General features: G+C 55.8%; 2 protein-coding genes and 1 long non-coding RNA gene across 3 annotated transcripts; 2 read left to right on the top strand and 1 right to left on the bottom strand.

Annotated features, from left to right (window-relative positions):
• Positions 1 to 30: 30 nt before the first annotated feature.
• On the top strand, positions 31 to 3496 carry MIEF2 (mitochondrial elongation factor 2). The gene is made up of 4 exons (XM_035339730.1): positions 31 to 114; positions 532 to 682; positions 1318 to 1495; positions 2290 to 3496. Exons 2-4 carry the CDS (start codon positions 539 to 541, stop codon positions 3342 to 3344), a joined length of 1377 nt encoding a protein of 458 aa, XP_035195621.1. The 5' UTR covers positions 31 to 114; positions 532 to 538; the 3' UTR covers positions 3345 to 3496.
• A 2182-nt stretch (positions 3497 to 5678) lies between these two features.
• TOP3A (DNA topoisomerase III alpha) lies at positions 5679 to 16835 on the bottom strand. Its single transcript, XM_035339717.1, has 20 exons — positions 16745 to 16835; positions 16037 to 16284; positions 14875 to 14934; positions 14439 to 14512; positions 14097 to 14172; positions 13454 to 13562; positions 13062 to 13205; positions 12339 to 12509; positions 12017 to 12117; positions 11813 to 11887; positions 11612 to 11694; positions 11292 to 11499; positions 10943 to 11128; positions 10347 to 10476; positions 9823 to 9936; positions 9581 to 9746; positions 9034 to 9177; positions 8655 to 8777; positions 7631 to 8364; positions 5679 to 6579 (listed from the first exon to the last, which is right to left on the bottom strand). The coding sequence occupies exons 2-20, from the start codon at positions 16220 to 16222 to the stop codon at positions 6401 to 6403; spliced, it is 3063 nt and encodes a 1020-aa protein (XP_035195608.1). The 5' UTR covers positions 16223 to 16284; positions 16745 to 16835; the 3' UTR covers positions 5679 to 6400.
• On the top strand, positions 10426 to 13375 carry LOC118174427. Its single transcript, XR_004754657.1, has 3 exons — positions 10426 to 10670; positions 11668 to 11749; positions 13322 to 13375. It is a non-coding gene; the product is annotated as an uncharacterized LOC118174427 (long non-coding RNA).
• Positions 16836 to 17039: the final 204 nt, after the last annotated feature.

The following is a 17039-nucleotide window of genomic DNA, read 5'->3' as shown; positions in this document are numbered from 1 at the left end:
GTTGCTATTGGCTGCGCCGAGGCGCGCCGGGCACTGCGGGCGCGCCGGCGCGCCGCCACGCGCCGCTCTGCGGGGGGCTGCCGGGGGCTGCCGGGGGCTGCCGGGGGCTGCGCGGTGAGTGCGGGGCGGGGGGGGACAGGGCACCGGCACGGCTCGGCACGGCTCGGTTGGGGTGAGGTGCCCCCGGGGTGCCCCCCGCCCAGCCGCCCCGCCGCCCCCCCCTTGGCAGCCCTAAGAGCGGGGGTCTCCCCGGCCCAGCCCTTCCCGGGGGTCCCGGTGCAGCCACCCCCCCCAACGCCCCCGTCCCGTCCCCAGCCCCGCTGTCCCCTCCCCCGGTTGCGCAACGGCCGGGCGAGGACTCGGGAGCCGCACCCGGGGTGACCCTTGGTCGGGCCCAGCGCCTCGGTGGCCCGCTCGGCGTCCCCTGAGGCTCGGCTGGTGGCCTCCCCCCCCCCCCCCCCCCCACCCCCGGAGGCTGCCCCCCCCCGGTGCCGGCTGACGGCGCTCCGTTGTCCTTCTTCCCGTCCTCAGGGCGACCATGGAGTTCACGCACAAGCGGGGCAAGCGGCAGGACGACAGCGGGCTGGGCAGCGTCCTCGACGTGCTGCTGGCCAACGCCAGGCTGGTGCTGGGCGTCAGTGGGGCGGCCGTGCTCGCCATCGCCACGCTGGCCGTCAAACGGGTGAGGCTGGCGGCGGCCCTCGGGCTGGGGCTACCGGGGCTGCCCGGCTCCCCGGACGCATCACGCGGAGACGGGCTGCGGGGCTGCACCCTCAAACAGTTTGCCCTCTTTGCAACCTCGTTTTTGGGGTTCAGGGTGCTGTGTCCCTTCCAGAAAGGTGTCTCGGGCCTGGTTGCCATTTGGATACGTGAATGTTTTCCGTTTAAAAACCTATAGGTAGCTAATGTGCGTCTTTCTGGCTTCAAAACTTAATTTTTGGGGCAAGTAGAAGCCCGGCACGCAGCTGTGCTTACCCACAAGCGTATCAGAGGGGCAGTTGTCCCCTAGTTTGGGATGCGACTGCCAAGAAATGGTGCTGAGAGGACAGCTTGCCACACTGGGTTTCCTTGTGGAACGTCCCCTTGCTCCTCCAGGGGTGGCAGCCTTCTGCAGAGGGGGCTGGTGGTCGCGGGGCTTCCCCTCCCTGGGTTTGTGCGAGCGGCCACAGCTCATCAGGATGCCGTGGCCAGAACAAGCCTTCGGGGGAGCGTGGCTCCTGCAGCAGGGATGGGAGAGCCCCCGCTGCGTTCCCTCTGGGCGAGGTGTGGGATGTTCTGGACCTCGCATGCATCCCCTCCTTCTGTCTCTCCCTCCAGCTGATAGACCGAGCCACGAGCCCTCGCGATGAAGGAGATCCCAAAGCCGAGCAGAAGACCCTGGAGGAGAGCTGGCAGGACTTGGCCTTGATCAAAGCGACACAAAAACCTCCCAAGAGGCAGAGAAGGGAAGACCTCAGCGAGCCCCTGCTCTCTCCGGCTCCACCACCGGCACCAGGTGATGCTCGCGGCGAGTGCGCGGTCAGGGCGCCGGGCTCCAAGATCACCTTGATGTGCTGGGGCTGGCTGCGCCTGTGCTCCCGGCTGCCTGGGAGCACCGCGATATTTTTAGCTCTGTGGTCGGAAAGCTGACCCGATTGTGCCTTCCTCCGTGGGAGGCTCCCGAGCCGCGGCCCCTTTTTTGGCAGTGCCTGCGCTGTTCGCAGCCCGTCGCGGCGGAGGCCGCCTTGGCTTTGTTTCCCGTCGAACAGCGCCTGGTTTTTGGGGCAGCTCTGTCCAGGGAGGAAGGCGTGCTCGTGAATTGTTGTGGACAAAGGCTGACTGAAGCCGGCTGGCTCCGAAGGCCGGGGTTTTTCTGAGCGGGAAGGCAGCCCGGCTTGGTACGGGGCAGGTCCTGAGGCACCGCGCCCCGAGCAGGATCGTTGGCAGGCACCGGGGCAGGGCTGGGTCTGCCCGAGGGTGGCAGGGGCAAGCGGTGGGGCTGAGACTTGCGGGGGGGGGGCTGGCACTTTGTCCCTTGTCTGGCTGCCGCTGCTCAGCCTGGGTTGCCCACCTCTAGCACCTCTGGGTGCTGCTGGGTTTTGGGGATAGTTTGAGCCCTGCGTTGGCTGAAAGGTGCTGTTAGTGTCAGAGTACTGCGTGCTGCCCCTCGCAGCAAGGTCAGCCTCACCTCTGGAGGCTGAGGGCTGAACTTTAGGCTCATGCCTTCCCCATGGCTGTGGCAGGAGATGCTGGTACAGCTGATCTGCCCAGAGCCGTAACTTCTTCCTTGGTCCCATCCCCTTTTTGCAGAGCCCAGGGCCCGCCCAGCACCTCCGGAGCCTCCTCAGGTTGAATCCAGCCCCCCGCGCTGCCTCACGCTGCAGGAGAAGCTCCTCTTGCACTACAGCAGCCACCTGGCCGTGCACGAGGCGCAAGCGGCGTTCGGCCAGCAGCTGGCCCGGGGCATCTGCGCCGAGCTGCAGAACTTCCTGAGGAACAAGTGCCCGGAGCTGCCCTTCGGCAGCCTCTTCCTCAGCGGTCCCCTGCTTGAAGGCCTCGGGGTTCTCGCTGCTGACCACGTCCACTTCATGCTGCCCGTGGTCCTCGACGCCACGCTCTGGAGCCTCATCCCAGGGGAGGACACCGTGGTGAGAAACCCCCGGTACTGCATGATCAAGAGGAGGGACCTGGAGTATTTCCCTCGCGGGTGCAGCCCCTGGGACAAGTTCCTCGTGGGTCGGTACCTCTCCTCCAACGCGCTCAACGAGACCCTGCACAAGATGCTGGTGGCTTCCATCAACTGGCCTGCCATCGGCAGCCTGCTGGGGAGCCTCATCCGCCCCGTCGTGGCCTCCCGGGAGCTGAGGCTGGAGGTGAAACACGAGCAGGTGGAGCTGAGCGTCGCCCTCCTCCCGGTGGTGGAGATGGACGGCAAGGTTCTGCTGGCCTCTCCTCCCGAGGGACTGGTGGAAAACCTCTGGCTGGAGAGCTTCGGCAGGGCGGAGGCCTCCAAGGTGAGGGAGCTGGATGCTGGCGACGCCGGGGCCAGGCAGCGCTGCCTCCGCGTCCTGAACGGCGTCTGCGGGAGCCACCCTGCCCTGCACAAACTGAGCGGCAGCCCCTTGGCGCACGTCGTCCTGCACCTCAGCGCCGCCGGTTCGGACTGGGCGGAGGGCAGCCTCGCTGCCCGCTTCCAGCAGGTGCTCGAGGAGCTGGTGGGCTACCTGGAGCAAGGCGCCCTGCCTTCCTACTTCAACCACAAAGTCAACCTCTTCGGTGAGCTGCTGGAGGAGGAAATCGAAGAGATGGGCTTCCTGCTCTACCGGGCTGTGGCCGAGCCAGAGCTCCTGCTGGGGGAGAAATGAGCGCTGCGTGGGGAGCCCCCCGACGTCGGGTGTGCCCCCGCTGCTCCCTGCCGTGGGTTGTGATGCTTCTAGTTGACTAGTCGGTAAGAGGCCAAGTTCTTGCACTTTATGAACAAAACCATTTCTTCTGAATAAAATGTGCCTGAGGAGAGGTGGGCGGCGGCGTAAGGAGCCTCTTGCTGAGAGGCTCTGCCTTACCCAGGTCAAACGCAGCCCGTGCCTGGTGTACCTAAAGGCGAGGCCCCTCTGCTGGGAGCCAGCACGGAGCAAGTTTGGCCTCTGGTTCCCAGCAAACCGCTGCCTGTCCCAGCCTGCCAGGCTCCCCTCCTGCTCTGAAACTGAGACCTGAGCGGGGCCGAGCTTCCCCTGCCTCCTGGGGCAGCCCCTTCCCTTGCGAGGGAGCTGGAGAGGCGCGGTCCCTTGCTGCTGCTGCTGCGAACCTCACGGTTTACCTCACGGTTTGGGGCGTCCTGGGTGCTGCGTGGGTCCTTCTGCCAGCACCCAGCTTGTTCTTACAGTGCCATGCTGCTGGGCTGGGAGCCTCGTCCCTCAGCAGCTCTGCAGGCCGGGATGTTGCCAGCCCGAGCGATGCCCCTGCAGCTCTCTGGGCGCTGCGAGGCGTTGCTGTAGGGAATGTGACTGCAGGGTTAGATTTTTGGAAACCCTTTCGGCTGCCAAATGGACAAGCTCAGCCCTACCTGGCTGTTGTGCCCAAAGGAGGGGCTCTGGGCCCCTTCCCTGGAGCCGTTGTGGGGTTGGAAGGGTGGTGGCAGAGGAGCTGCAGCCTCCTGGGGGCACAGGCTCCTGGGTGAGGGCTCCTGGGTGGCACCGCCAGCGCCTGTGCAGGTTCTGGCTGCTCTGACAAGCCTCGGCGTCCCCTCCGGCCTGTCAAGTGACCTTTCCGTGCATGTATTGCTGCTGTCCTGGGGTCCTGTTCTCCTGAATCCTCGTGGTGGGGGGCAGGAGGGGACAGGAACGACACCTGGAGCAGAGTGTTTGCAAGAGCTGCGGTGGTTCGTGCTGCTTTTTATTATGATCTGTTTTGTTTAAGCGTTTTGTTCTTTTTCCCCTCGGGGCTGCTGGTGGGCTTTGGCTCCGGCTGCAGTCCAGGTGTGAAGGAATGCGCTCCCGTGTTTAACGGGAAGCGCTATGCTGGTTTTGCACGCTGGTGGAGATGGAAAAATCCCATGGGCTTCAACGTGAGCACCTGTTGTGGTTTAGTTTTCTGTAGTTATCTTGGTTATGGAAGGGAAGGAAAACAACAACTGTGTTTCCTCCCGCTCTGAAGATTATTCTGTTCCTCCAAACCACTTCCCAAGCGTTAGCGATGAGAATAAACCTGCACTGTGTCCACTGGTCCTCGTCTCAGCTCTGTTTTGTCTCCTCTCCCCTGATAAGGGCTGAAGCTGTCCTGGAGCAGCTGCTGCTCCCATGGAGTGCCGGGCTGCGGGGCGAGCTGGCTGGTGCTGAGCTCGTGCCGTTTACCCAGCGGCTCTCGCTGCTCCGCTGCCTGAGCACCAACTGGGGCTAAACCAGCAAAGCTGGTACCAGCCAGCGCCATCAGCATCGCTGACCCTGCTGCCTGCGTGCCCCGCTAACATTTCCTGCTCCGTTGCCGTTTGGAGGCTGCTGCCAGCTCCGTGACTGCATCACAAAGCCTCGTAATCCTGTTATTTTCGCCACCGGGGCTGTATTTTTAGGCTACAGCTGTTAAGAGGGGTAGAGGGAAACGCAACGTGAATTCTCCTGACCTTCCTCCGTAGCTGTAGGCCCGACAGCAATGAGCTGTGGCAGGGTTAGAAGCATTTTTTTTGTCGTGCAGACCTGAAAGCGAACCCGTGCTGCTGTGACCACCCCTGCTTCGAGCTACCCTGTAAAAACGCGTGTGTCCCCTTTGTACTGACCCAGGAGCAGCCCCAGAGGCCCTGGGGGAACAGCTGAGCGCTGCCCTCTGGCAGAAGAGGACGAGGCAGGTGTGTGGGGCTACTTGCTTTGAAGCAAAGAAAGCCCAAACAGAGGGAGGAGGCGGGCTGGCTTTCTCAGGGAGCTCAGACTAAAAGAAGTGCAGGAAAAAAGGAACTCCCTCCGGGTTCGGCCCAGTGTCTCCCTTTCCCTGGACGGCAGCATGACAACAGATGCAGCTAGGGAGATAAAACTCCTTCCCTACACCGCTGCAGCTCCCTGCTTTAAAAAAAAGTGCAGGGAATTTCTGCCAAGAAAGCTGCTGTAGCGTTCCCGTGAGTGAATGGAAAGAACAAGATCCGGGAGGATGCTTTCACAGGAACAGCTACGGTAAGCTGGAAGGAGCAGTAAGTCAGTTCAGATGCCACCGTATCCAATTTAAAAATTAAATAATCTTTTAATACAAAGTTATTACTTTAACAAAAATAACTTCCATCAGCTAGCAGCATCACACCGGCACGCCTCGAGGTTTGAGGAAGAACCCAGCAGCTTCAAGTTCCGGAGCAGCCTAACACAAAGGCTCTTCCTGAGCCCTGCACTGAGCTTCCCCTCCAGGGCGGGCACCGGCTCCATCACCTCTGCGCCTGGCTCTCCTTTGCAGATGGACAACCCAGGTAAGAGGTGTATGGGGCTGTGACAAAACAAGGGGAAGGGTGCTCAGGTAGCTTCCACCTTGAAGGGCAACTTAAAATAAAATTCCACACTGTGGAAAGCCAGGGACAGAGAGAATTAAGCAGCCCTGGGGCTTGTCCCAGTGGCCACGACCCAGCTCCTCACGCAGAAACGCCGTGTAGACGTGACCACTGCCACAGTGGGAGCTGCAGCTGGACGAGACCCGCTGCAGTTTTCTCTGCAGACTCACGGTTTCCAAATGCTTCCCAAACAGCTCAGCAGAAGAGCAGCTGAAAACCGAAGGACAACACACGCAGTGGAGCCACTTCTCAGAGCTGGTCGAACCCTTGCTGCCCAGGCTCATAACGTGTGCACGATGAAGGTATCCCTGGCTGGAGCAGGCTGCAACCAGCCCCTCCAGAAGGCACTCACAGGCTCGTTTCTGTAGCGTCTCCCAGCCTCTCAGGAGGTGCCTCCCAGGCTCAGTGGTTGTGAGGACAGGTTTTCTTTGTGTGGCCAGGCTGGTGGCAAATGCTACAGGTCCGTGGTTTCTTGGCAGCGCCTTCTGAGGAGAGGTTGCTCGGTCTCTTCGATTTACTTCCCAGCTCCCTTGAGTACCCGCTGCTCCCAAAGTGGTTCCAAGAGGCATCTCCAGAAGCCCCTACAAAGGAACGACTTGGGTTTAAAAACCTTTGAAAATATAGAGGTGAAAAAACCAGGAGATAGGTTCACCGTGGCAGGAGATCAAGGATTTTACCACCCCAGCCACTCAAATTAGCCCTGAAGCTGCGCTTGCTTCAGATTTGTCACTTGCATGTTATCCGTTTGTCCTGCATTAGAGAAATGTGTGAACAGAACAGGGGAAACTGATCTGTCTGGTTGCGTGCTCTGGGCTACAGCCAAAGCAGAAACTACAAAACATGCCAGAATAAGACTTGCTTTTAAAGTAGCTCTGAAAACTTGGTTCTACCCCTCTAGGGCCAAATGTCGGAGGAGGAGGAGGAGGCCAGCATTGAGGAGCGCTCTCACACCGCGTCTCTACCTCTGTACTTTGCTTACAGTGCCTTTGTGTCAATGCTTTTTGTCTTTCACATCCCTTTTTTCCTTTGTGATTTCTATAGTGGGTATTTGCTTTCAGCACCTTTCCACTGCAGCCACGCTCAGCGTCAAAGCTTCGGGCAGGCTGAGTTCCTAAACTAGGGCAGAGGGAGCACCGCAGCTTCCCTGGCGTGACACAAGAGGGTTTAAGATCGCCAAATGTGGCGTCACCGCTTCAACTCGGTATCAAGTCAGGAACAGCTCTCCCCAAACCAAACACTAAGATCTAGGACAGACAAATCCAGTCCCAAACAGACCGTTGGAAAGCCTGCTGGGCTTCATCCAGGGACATGTGGACAGGCAGACGCGCAAGCTTACTGCGTGTAGAAGCGAAGCATCCTGTTGCTGCTTAGAGCTCGGTGGATCTGTGATATGAGGATGTATCCTGCTGGCATTCGCAGAAAGGTAAGCCTGACTCGGTTGTTACAAGCAGCATTTGAAGTGCTGTAATGCTACTGACAGACGCTCTAAAGACAAACCTGAAGCCTGCCAAGTGTAAAAGTTCCTACAAAAGCTGTGCGGTGACAGCATTAAACGTGGATGAGCAATGTCTGCTCGGCTTAGCTTTAAGAACAGCCTCCGAGCCTTGCCTCTCGCCCCAGGCCCAGCCTTACCTGGTGCTGTGTTTTCATCGGCCCACTGGAAGAAGCCGCACTGCTGCTCTCTGGGTTTTGAGCACGTGTGGAACTGCCGCCCCTTGTTAGGGCCGTCTTTTTGGACGGTGCGCGTGACAGCTGGCTGCTCGCAATTGCAGACCGCGCCACCTCCCGAGCCGGAGTTGTTGCTTCCAAAGAGCTCTGGGCCTCTCCCCCCTCCTCCTGGTCTCTGGAAGCCTGCTTGGCCCCTTCCCCCAAAGGGCTGGGGCGGTGCAGAGCCCCGCGGAGCTGCGTTGCTTCTGGCCTCTGACTGCTCGTTAGCCCAGAGGAAGAAGTTGCAGGTGTTGGCGTTGCACTTGTAAAACTGCCTGCCTTGATTGGGTCCCTCTTTGCGCACCGTTAACAGCGTGGCTTCGTTCCCGCAGTTGCACACCACTGCGTTGTTCCCGCTGTCCGGAGTGGCCGCAGGAGCAGGCCTGTGCGCTCTCGGTGTGCTCAAGGAGAGGAGATGACCTGCTGCTGGGTTCGTGGTCCCCCTCGCCTGCCTGCTGTCGCTGCTTGCTCTGCTGAAGGAGTTGTTGGCCTGCACGTGGTTAGCTTGCTGGCTGGCTGACCGCGCAGGCTGCGACGACCTGTGTAAGTACTTCAGGTCCAAGAGCTCTCTCAGCATCTCATCGCAGCCGCCGATGCAGCCAACAAACTCCAGGGGCATCATGGGTGGAACGCTGCCCCTCTTGAACTTAAACTTCAGTCTAGAAGGAAAGGAAGAATACAAACCTACCAGTTTGTACAGCTTCTCATCAACAGACCTCAGTTTGGACTTTATTGGCGTGTTTTTTTTTTAGTTCTGCTATATTTACACTGTTTCCCCTTTTCCCTCCACCTTCTTTCCATCCCCAGCCCACAGGAGTGCTGCTCCAGCTTTCCAAGACTGGAACAGAAAACAGTTGCCCAGCCTAGCCCACGGAAGTCTCTGGCCCTGGGGACTAACTCGTAACGTCTGAGGGGTCACGTCTCCCTCGGGGTACCGGGTACAACCTACCTGTGAACAGGATGGGGCCTGCACTCAGCACAGATGCTCTCGTCCTTGGCCACGTCCAGCACAAAATCAGGAAACCAGACTGCAGCTTTACAAGCTGGATAGCCCGTGCAGCTGAGATAGAACCTGCCGTGGGACAAAGGCACCAAATGAAGAAGAGGTAATGTCGAGGCAGTGACATTTCTCCTCTCTTCTCGGCTGTCAGAAGCTGTCCAAACAACGTTTGGTTTGGAGAAAGAGGTTCAGCTGAGTCCACACGGCTTACGTAGCTGGTGGAGTTCATCAGCTGTAGCCCAAGTTTTCAGGCATGCTGCAGAGAGAAGGTGAATGAACGCTTAGGAAGCAGCCTTCTGTGTCTGAAACGATAGAGAATGTCACTAACCCGCCGTTCCTCTTGGTCTTCAGGACCATGTCGTTGTTGCACTGTGGGCATTTCCGAATGGGAACAGGCATTGCTGGGTAGACTTCCTCTTGCTCAGCGATTTCTGTGGCTTCTCCAAAATACTGAGCCAGGGCCTGGTCCAGCCTGTGAGGAAAGAAGCAGAGCATCCTGTCTCCTCCACAGAAAGCAGTCAGGCAGTGAATTAGTGCCTGCTGCCCTCTGCACAGCCCCTGAGCTTCTCCATGAGCATGATTCAGCACTGTGCCTCTAGATGTGGGTGCAAGATGGAAGAGGTCAGTGCACTCTGACGTCTCCTCCAGCCAGCTCTGAATTTAATGTGAAGTTTAAACCACGATGAGCAGCTGGCAGCAGCCCGTGACAGTGTGCCACGCTATGAGCTCCCCATCCCATGCAGATGCCTGCATGCACTGGGCAGAGCTCCAAGGAGACAATGTGACAGGATCCCGCTCCAGGCTGAGCCTCAGATGACAAGCCAGCACCTCTCAGAGCGGCAAAGCAAGCAGAAGAGGGTAAAGATAAAACTCACTTGTTGGCTCTGGCCACAGCCTCAATGAAGACTTGTTTGTACTTCTGGACCTGCTGCTGCAACACTACAGATTTGTCTTTCTTCCCCTCACAGATCAGTTTCAGATCAGCCTCCAGCTCAGCTCGAAGGTCAGGCTTGGACATCTCGTAGCCCATGGAATCATAGCCTGAGGAGCATATTGCAGGGTAAGTGAAAGAAACAAATAAGGAACCTGCCCTCCTCCTAACAAGCTCTGCCCATACCTTCTACCAGCCCCATGCCCAGGTGGCCCGGGAGGAACCTCTGATCTGCTGTAAGGCCCACGTACATCCGGGTCTTGATTGTCTCGATGTGCTCTGCGTGAGTGGCATCAGTCCCTGAAAGCAGACAGGTTGTTAGTCAAATCAGGTGCCGAGAAAGGACTTCCCCTGTGCCTACTGCAGAGTGCAAGATGCTGAAGGGAGAGGGGGACAGAACTTACAGCCAGAAGCAGCACTGGCCTCGTGTTCTGTTGGCACTGAGGCCAACAAGGTGCAAACATGCCCTTGACCCTAACCTGCACATCCCCCTCGGTATTGGGGACACTCTGCAGGTTCCTTAGGATCCCTGGAATTTGCCCACAGGTCTCGACTACCCCTCTGTTCTGCATATTTAAGTAACTTCTTATCTGAAGTGACGCGTGGAGAATTCCCTGCTCTGAGGGTGGGACAGAACTGGTACCGGGTAAGTTGAGAAGCTCACGAACAAAGCTCTCCCCAGAGCGAAAGGCCACGCTGCCAATACTGACCAATGCCGTGTTTCTCCATCAGTGCAATGAGATCCGCTTCTGAGAGCAGCAATGGAGGGCTGGTTTCCCCATCCACCATCTCCACTGTAGTGGGCTGAAAGCGAGAGCCTTTCTGATACAGTGGGATAACCTGAAGGGAAGGAGAATCTCGTTGAAACGGCCTTGCTGGACCGTTCATGGAAGACAAAATGCCGTGCTAACCGCAGGGCAGTGCAGTAACACGACAGCACCCTGTTCTGGAGGAGATCAAGGCTCGGGGTGCGCAGGGTTTGCCAGTAATGAGCTGCCAGAGAGACCACGGAATGGCAATTGCAGCTCCTCTGGGTGAGTAACCTTCTCAACGTGGAAGCAGCCCTGTACGGTCTCTGCAGCGTCAGAAGGGGGAGAACCTAGCCAAAGCTGGCACAATAACGTGGCACGGGTCTTCAGCAGAGATGGCTCTAAGTGAAACAGCCCCTGGGGGCAGGAATTGTCCCAGGGTGTTCTCTAGAGGGGCCTGAAACTGGCTGGGAAGTTCTCCCATCAGCACAACCCACGTGCAGTTTTAAACTGCGGGTACTCTAGCCTCTCCCATCTATGATTTTCAAGGGTGTTACCTTGTCGCTCCACCTCTCGTAAGGATAGACTTCCAGATAATTTCGGGCCAGGATCATTAGTCCTTGAGCAACAAAGCGCTCGTTAGCAATGTCAATCTCCACAGTTGTTTCCTGCCCCTTGGCGTCCTGAGAGCAGCAAGCCAAAAAATGGCGCACGATGAATTCATACAGTCTCTGCTCGTTGCCCTAATGTCAAACAGAAAGTGAGGGTCAGACTCTCCTCTGGTGTTAGCAAGGTGTCAAGAAGCAAGTGAGGACACCGTGCTAACGACCACGCTATTAAGAGTTCTAGCTTTTATTTTCCCAGCAGTACCAACCAGCCAGTTACATCCACCTTTACCAAACTCACCTGCAGGTTAGCGGTGTATTTGGTGGGGTGAATGGGCGGGTGAGCCTGATCTGTTTTGGTTCCGCTCCGAGGGGTTGGCCCACCCTGATCCAAAATCCTCTGCGCAAACGCCCCCCAGTTTGGGTCCTGTGTTTGCTGTTGCACTAAGGCGGAGAGGTTCAGCTCCTTGGGGAAAATGTTGGTCTCTGTTCGGGGATAGCTAATAAACCTTAAGAAAGACAGAAGAACACTTAAGAGGTGCTCCAGGATGCTTCCCTATTTATTTTTTTCATTTATTTTTTAAAGAACTAAGTTTACCTAGACAAATCTTGCTTTCTTACCCTTGAGTATAGAGTTTTTCTGCTATTCTCATGGTTTCCTTTGCATTTATTTTCAGTTTGCGGGAAGCCAATTTCTCAAGTTCCTGTGTTGGGAGGAGCCAGAAGAGGAAAAAAAGTATTTGTGCATGATTCTGCGTGGTGAGTAAAACATCTGCTCAAAGCCTCTTTCACATCAGTCTTTTCAGCACAGTTCAAACATACCACGGTGTCCAGGGGCAGGGGCCTCCATTTGCTCTTTGGCTTGCTCCCAACTTCAACAACAGTTGCTACAGGATCCTAAATGCAGAATAAGCAAAATCTCTTCGCAGAGTTCACACGGACTGATCTTTAAACAGCTTGAGCGAGAAGGATGTGGGAAATGTTTAGCTGGTACTAGATCACACGACTGTTTACGAGCTCTCCTACCTCCATACACATGTGGTAAAGGACCAGGCATGCTGTGTGATTAAAGAGCCGGTTCCGCTTCCAGTTGAAGACCACGTTGCCATCTTCGTGTTCGTGTGTCACTGTTTTGAAAACCAGATCAGATACAGCAGGAATGTAGCTAAAAGACAGAGGCAATGGGGCAACACTGCTGGTAAAGCTTTATAGTTCTGCGTAATGATCATGGCAAAGGAAGAGGCAATCACCTCTGCAGCAATCGTTTGTTGGTTGCCTGACACTTTTCCTTTTCAACTACATTTAACCCTTTAAGACAGAGTTCAGCACTCATTTTCCCCCAGCATACCTTTGATTTTATAGAAGGCTTCAGGAACAAAGGCCTGGATGGCTTTAAAGCGTTCCACTACAAACCCCAGGGTTGGGAACTGGCAGCTACCATAGCTGATCAGCTGATCTGCTAAAATGTCAGGGAAGATCTTCCGGAGCCTCAGCGTCTGGAATCTGGTGAAAGCAGCACCTGGGAGAACAAAACAGATAGTAAAACTGAATACAGCACTGGAGGGTAATCACAGCGCTGCAGAGGGCTCCTTTTAATAGTCTGAGTATTAATTTTACTCCAGTTTTAATATTAAAAGTTGCAGAACTTTTCAGTGCTGCGTATTAACCTAGCGTTTGCTTCAAATAATCTGTTGTTCGCAGTGAAACAGGAGATGGTTTTTAGTTGGTTCTGATCTAGCTATCAGAGCTACAGAGGGCATTTTTGTCTGGTGTCGGAGACACAATAACAGATGATTAAGTACCCCTTGATGAGTTTTAACATTGTGAATTCCACGTGGCTAGATGAGAAGCAGGGAAGAGGCTGATAGCCAGCTATCTAATTTTTACAGCAATCGAAGAGAGCTCAAGAGTTCAAGTGTATAGAAAAAAAATAAGCTTTACATTGATGACAGAGCCAGAGCTGACTGTCCCCTGCCTACCTACCCTGCCCTTGCTCGTGTGCTTTTAAAGAGGTGTACGTGGCAGCTGAGGCCTAGCAGTCAGCTCTCATCCCCAGAGCACGTTTACGTACCTATCCTGAGGTCCAGCTCCTGCCTGACATCAACAGCATCACTGGTTTTTTGATCCGGTTGGGTGAGATTCTCACAGGCTGCTCTGACAGCATGGAGTGTAATCTCTGAAAAACGGGCTCGGAAAACCGGGAGGTTTGGCTTTACTGGAAGACAAAAAAATACATCCAAGTGCCACAAACACCAACGGGAAGGCCAAACTACTCAACAGCTGTCTTGGAATAGGCTGACAGCATACTCTTTTTATGTCTTTCCAGTGGAGGAATGTATTTCTTGTGTATCAAAACCAGATATCTATCAGAATTACAGCCTCTGGTACTAGATCTGAGCAGTGATACCTGTTAAATCAGCATTGTAATGGAAAGCAGATTGGTGCAACGGATGCTCTACACACCAGCTTTGCAGACGTGAATGATCTCAAAGCCGATGTTCTCTCCTTCTCGGTCGCAGTCAGTCCAGATCACCAGAGCTTGGCACTGCTGGACTTCTCGTTCAAGGGTTCTCTGAGACCAGAAAACACAGAATGAGACACGCCGGGCCACTGGCTTTGTCATTTCATTTCAGAGTGACTCACGAAGCGAACACGAAATGCAACACGTATCCATAGAGATGGATTGTTGCAATAACATTTTGTAATTGTCTCTCTCATGAGACTAGGCGGCTTTCAAAAGAAATGATTCATTTATTTCTATCTGGTTCTTTGTTAAAAAAACAACCCAGCTTGGACTGGATCGTACCACGGTCTGTTTTCTGAAAATGCCATCTTTTTGTAAAAGTGAGTTGCAGTTACCAATCCCACCTTGCTGGAAGCAGCATTTCTACTCCTAACAGAGTAGCTGTTCATTTGCTGCTCTGACTGTACGCCAGCAGGAGGCTTCCATGATACAGAAGGACAACATGGTAGTCCTAGAAAATCCAGGAGGAATTTGCCAAACTCCAGAAACTTTTCAGTTAAGGGCGTCCCTCTGTCTGAGACAATATTTGCAGAATCAACCTCTGAACTTTGAGTTTCAAGGAAGCTGCTAACACCAACGTACCTTAATGTCCACGTAATTTTCAGGGCAGTATTTCTCGATTTCGGCTTCAAAAAGAGCCAGAGGGTTGCAGCTATGCCTGGCAAACAGAGGACAAACGGTGCGTAAGAAATTGAAACATATTGAGGGATGCTAACTGGTGCTGCCACGTACTGGAATTCATGTCTTAGACAATGGGCCCTAACTTAGGAATCGGAGTGAAGTGCCAAGTTATGTTTACTCAAAATGCCATCAAAGAGAGGAAATCTGGAAGGCAGCCCTAAACGTGCAGCTTCTCTTATTTCACACACAGAGGACAAAAGGGAAGCTGGATAAAACACCTCACTTCCCTGGAGAAGTACAAACCATTTGCGAAAGGGCAGCTTGAAATCATGAGCCAGCAAGTGTCCCGAGACGGATGTCATCACCACGGTAACGTTCTGCAAGAGACAGGGCAAGGTAATTAGTGCCCGTCGTTTGCTGTAAGCTCCCCAGAGCCCTACGATCTGACACGGTTCTCACACCCGATACCTCCCTCCTGCTTCCTCTAACAGGCTCCCCTACGGGCATCTAAAGCCACCACCTCATCTTCTTTTTGGAGGGAGCCCCCAGTTCTAAATAACGTTTTTGACAGGTGGGAAAACAGAAGGATGGAAAGTTGAAAGAAAGCCAAGAAAATCAATTCTGCCTTCTCGCTTTTGCCAAAAGCGGATGAGTGTTTCGTAACTCCAGACTTCCTTTTCTCCTATAATTAGCATTTTGCACTTCTCTAATCCAGCAGTGGAATGAAAGGGAGCTCTACCTGGCCAAACATCTGGTAGTCGTACTCGTAGATCTTGTTGAACTTGGAAAACCCCTCTCTCTGGAAGGAAAAGGAAAGCGGCTAAGTTTCTGGCTCCTAACAGAAGCCAAACAAACGCATTCCATCTTGCTTTACATTCTGTTACGGCAGGGCACAGAAATACGGGGCAGGTGAGAATCAGGTGCTGTAGCTAAAACACAAAGGGAAGGGAGGTCGGATGGAAGTTGCCCACGTCATTTACAGAGCCGTGGGAGCGGCACTTCCCCGTGTACCAGTGTTTTAAAACACACCCGGAGGTGGCGCCAGGATTATCGCTGGCATGGAGCAGACTTGGGCTGACCAGTTATTGTCCTCACTCCCGACAAACAACCGCCCTGCTCCAAAAGATTATCAGTGCCAGCTCTGGGTCCCTTCCCCCTAACTGATGTTTGTGGAAGCTTTTAGATGGGGTATTTTGATCTTTTCCTACAGAAGCATGACAACGTCTTCCTTTGACTGAGATTGTCAGTGCTCAGGGTCTCAAGAACATCTTGCAATCGGACATCAGTTTGGTCTAGGAGCAGCTCCTGGTTTCTTGGCTTGGAAATTCCAAGTAATTATGCAAGCTGTTAAAGGTCACAAAACAAAGCAGCAGCTGAGAGAAGGGATCTTTGAACTCCCCTTCTCCAAACCGCAGACCATCTTTGCTTCATTATGTGAACTTCAGTACACCCCTGACGCTTGCTGACGCCGCAGAAGCGGTGCTTTCTGACTGGGAACAGATGGTTTCAGCTCCTGAAGGCTTCCACGTACGCTCCAAAGCTGGGAACAACACAGGGAACCCCCACTGCTGAGCTCAACGCCTGGAGAAAGCTGTCTGCACGGAGAGCGCAGCTGGGGAGCTGAATCCCAGCAGGGCTTCAGGATCTGAAGGAAAATGGGTCCAAGACTCCCAGAACCGTTTGGGCAAGTGGTGCTTGTCCACAAGAGAAAGAGTTCTTGTACCCTCATGTGGATGGAAAGGGCCAGAGACCCCATCCCAGGCTCTGCACAAGACACATACAAAAGACCAGGAGCTGCACGGTCACTGAGCGGGGGCCCTGCTGAGCTGACTGTCTCTAGCCAGCTACGCCAGACCCGTGGGCACATGAGCGAGAGGCAAGGAGACGCAGCGTGTTCCTACCCGCCGCATCCTGCTGTTGGAGAGCAGGTCTGCAATTCCCCGGGCGGCATCGTTCTTCTCAGCCACGCACAGGACCTTCCGGATCCTCTGCAGTGCTGTATCGTCCGCCGCCCGCGAGAAGAGGCGCCAGGGCTGGGGCAGCATCCTGACCCCACGGCTAGCAAAAAGCCGCGCGTGGAGGCTCATCACAGGCAACGCTGACGGGTCCCATGGCACCACGGCATGCGTCCTCGCTCGGGGGCCGGTCCCTGTTGGGGAAACAGACAGCTTTAGGACTGGGAGCAATGCCCGGGTATCACAGCCTGGCTCGGGTTGGAAAGGAGCTTAGAGATCACCTCACCCCAACCCCCTGCCGTGGGCAGGCTCCCCCGCAGCAGCCCGGGCTGCCCCCAGCCTGGCCTCAAACAGAGGGACAGGGCACCCCCAGCCCCTCTGGGCAGCCTGCAGCAGTGCCCCACAGCCCTCAGAGCGCGGGATTTCTTCCCAGCACCTACCCTGGGTCTCCCCTGCTGTGGGTTAAACCCACTTCCCCCATCCTGTCCCCATGCCCCTGACAGAAAGCCCCTCCCCAGCCCCCCTGCAGGCCCTGACAGGCCGCTGGGGGCTCCCCTACGCCTCCCCGTCCCCAGGCCCAGCACCCCGACCCTCAGCCCCTTTACGGCCTCACCCGGCCCCGGGGAAGGGCCCCGGACCCCCCTCAGGCCTCACCGGCGGCCGGGCCCCCCTCAGCCGCAGCCCGCGCTCCCGCTCTTCTCCTGTCGCAAAGAGCCGCGCGCTTTACGACAGCGCTACGTCCTGCCGGAAAGCGCCGCGGCGGGGGGAGACTACAACCCCGATTGGGCTGCACGGCGGGGGGGACTACAACCCCCATAGTGCTGCGCGGCGGCGGGGGGGGAGAACTACAATCCTAATGGCGTTGCGAGGCGAGAACCACAACTCCCATGAGGCAGCGCGGCGAGGAGAACTACAACGCCAATGGCGCCGCAGGGCGCGAACTACAACT

Source organism: Oxyura jamaicensis, chromosome 14 (assembly GCF_011077185.1).
Source record: "Oxyura jamaicensis isolate SHBP4307 breed ruddy duck chromosome 14, BPBGC_Ojam_1.0, whole genome shotgun sequence".
In the NCBI taxonomy this organism is placed as follows: Eukaryota; Metazoa; Chordata; class Aves; order Anseriformes; family Anatidae; genus Oxyura; species Oxyura jamaicensis.
Note: the sequence above shows the minus strand (reverse complement) of the source record. Positions and strands in the feature narration are given on the sequence as shown.

Coding starts and splice junctions, on each gene's coding strand:
- MIEF2 (XM_035339730.1), top strand. CDS start 539: ATGGAGTTCACGCACAAGCGGGGCAAGCGGCAGGACGACAGCGGGCTG. Junction 683..1,317: donor CCACGCTGGCCGTCAAACGG/GTGAGGCTGGCG, acceptor CTCTCCCTCCAG/CTGATAGACCGAGCCACGAG. Junction 1,496..2,289: donor GGCTCCACCACCGGCACCAG/GTGATGCTCGCG, acceptor CCCTTTTTGCAG/AGCCCAGGGCCCGCCCAGCA.
- TOP3A (XM_035339717.1), bottom strand. CDS start 16,222: ATGAGCCTCCACGCGCGGCTTTTTGCTAGCCGTGGGGTCAGGATGCTG. Junction 12,510..13,061: donor GGAGCTGGACCTCAGGATAG/GTACGTAAACGT, acceptor TTGTTCTCCCAG/GTGCTGCTTTCACCAGATTC. Junction 8,365..8,654: donor AGGCCCCATCCTGTTCACAG/GTAGGTTGTACC, acceptor CTTTCCTTCTAG/ACTGAAGTTTAAGTTCAAGA.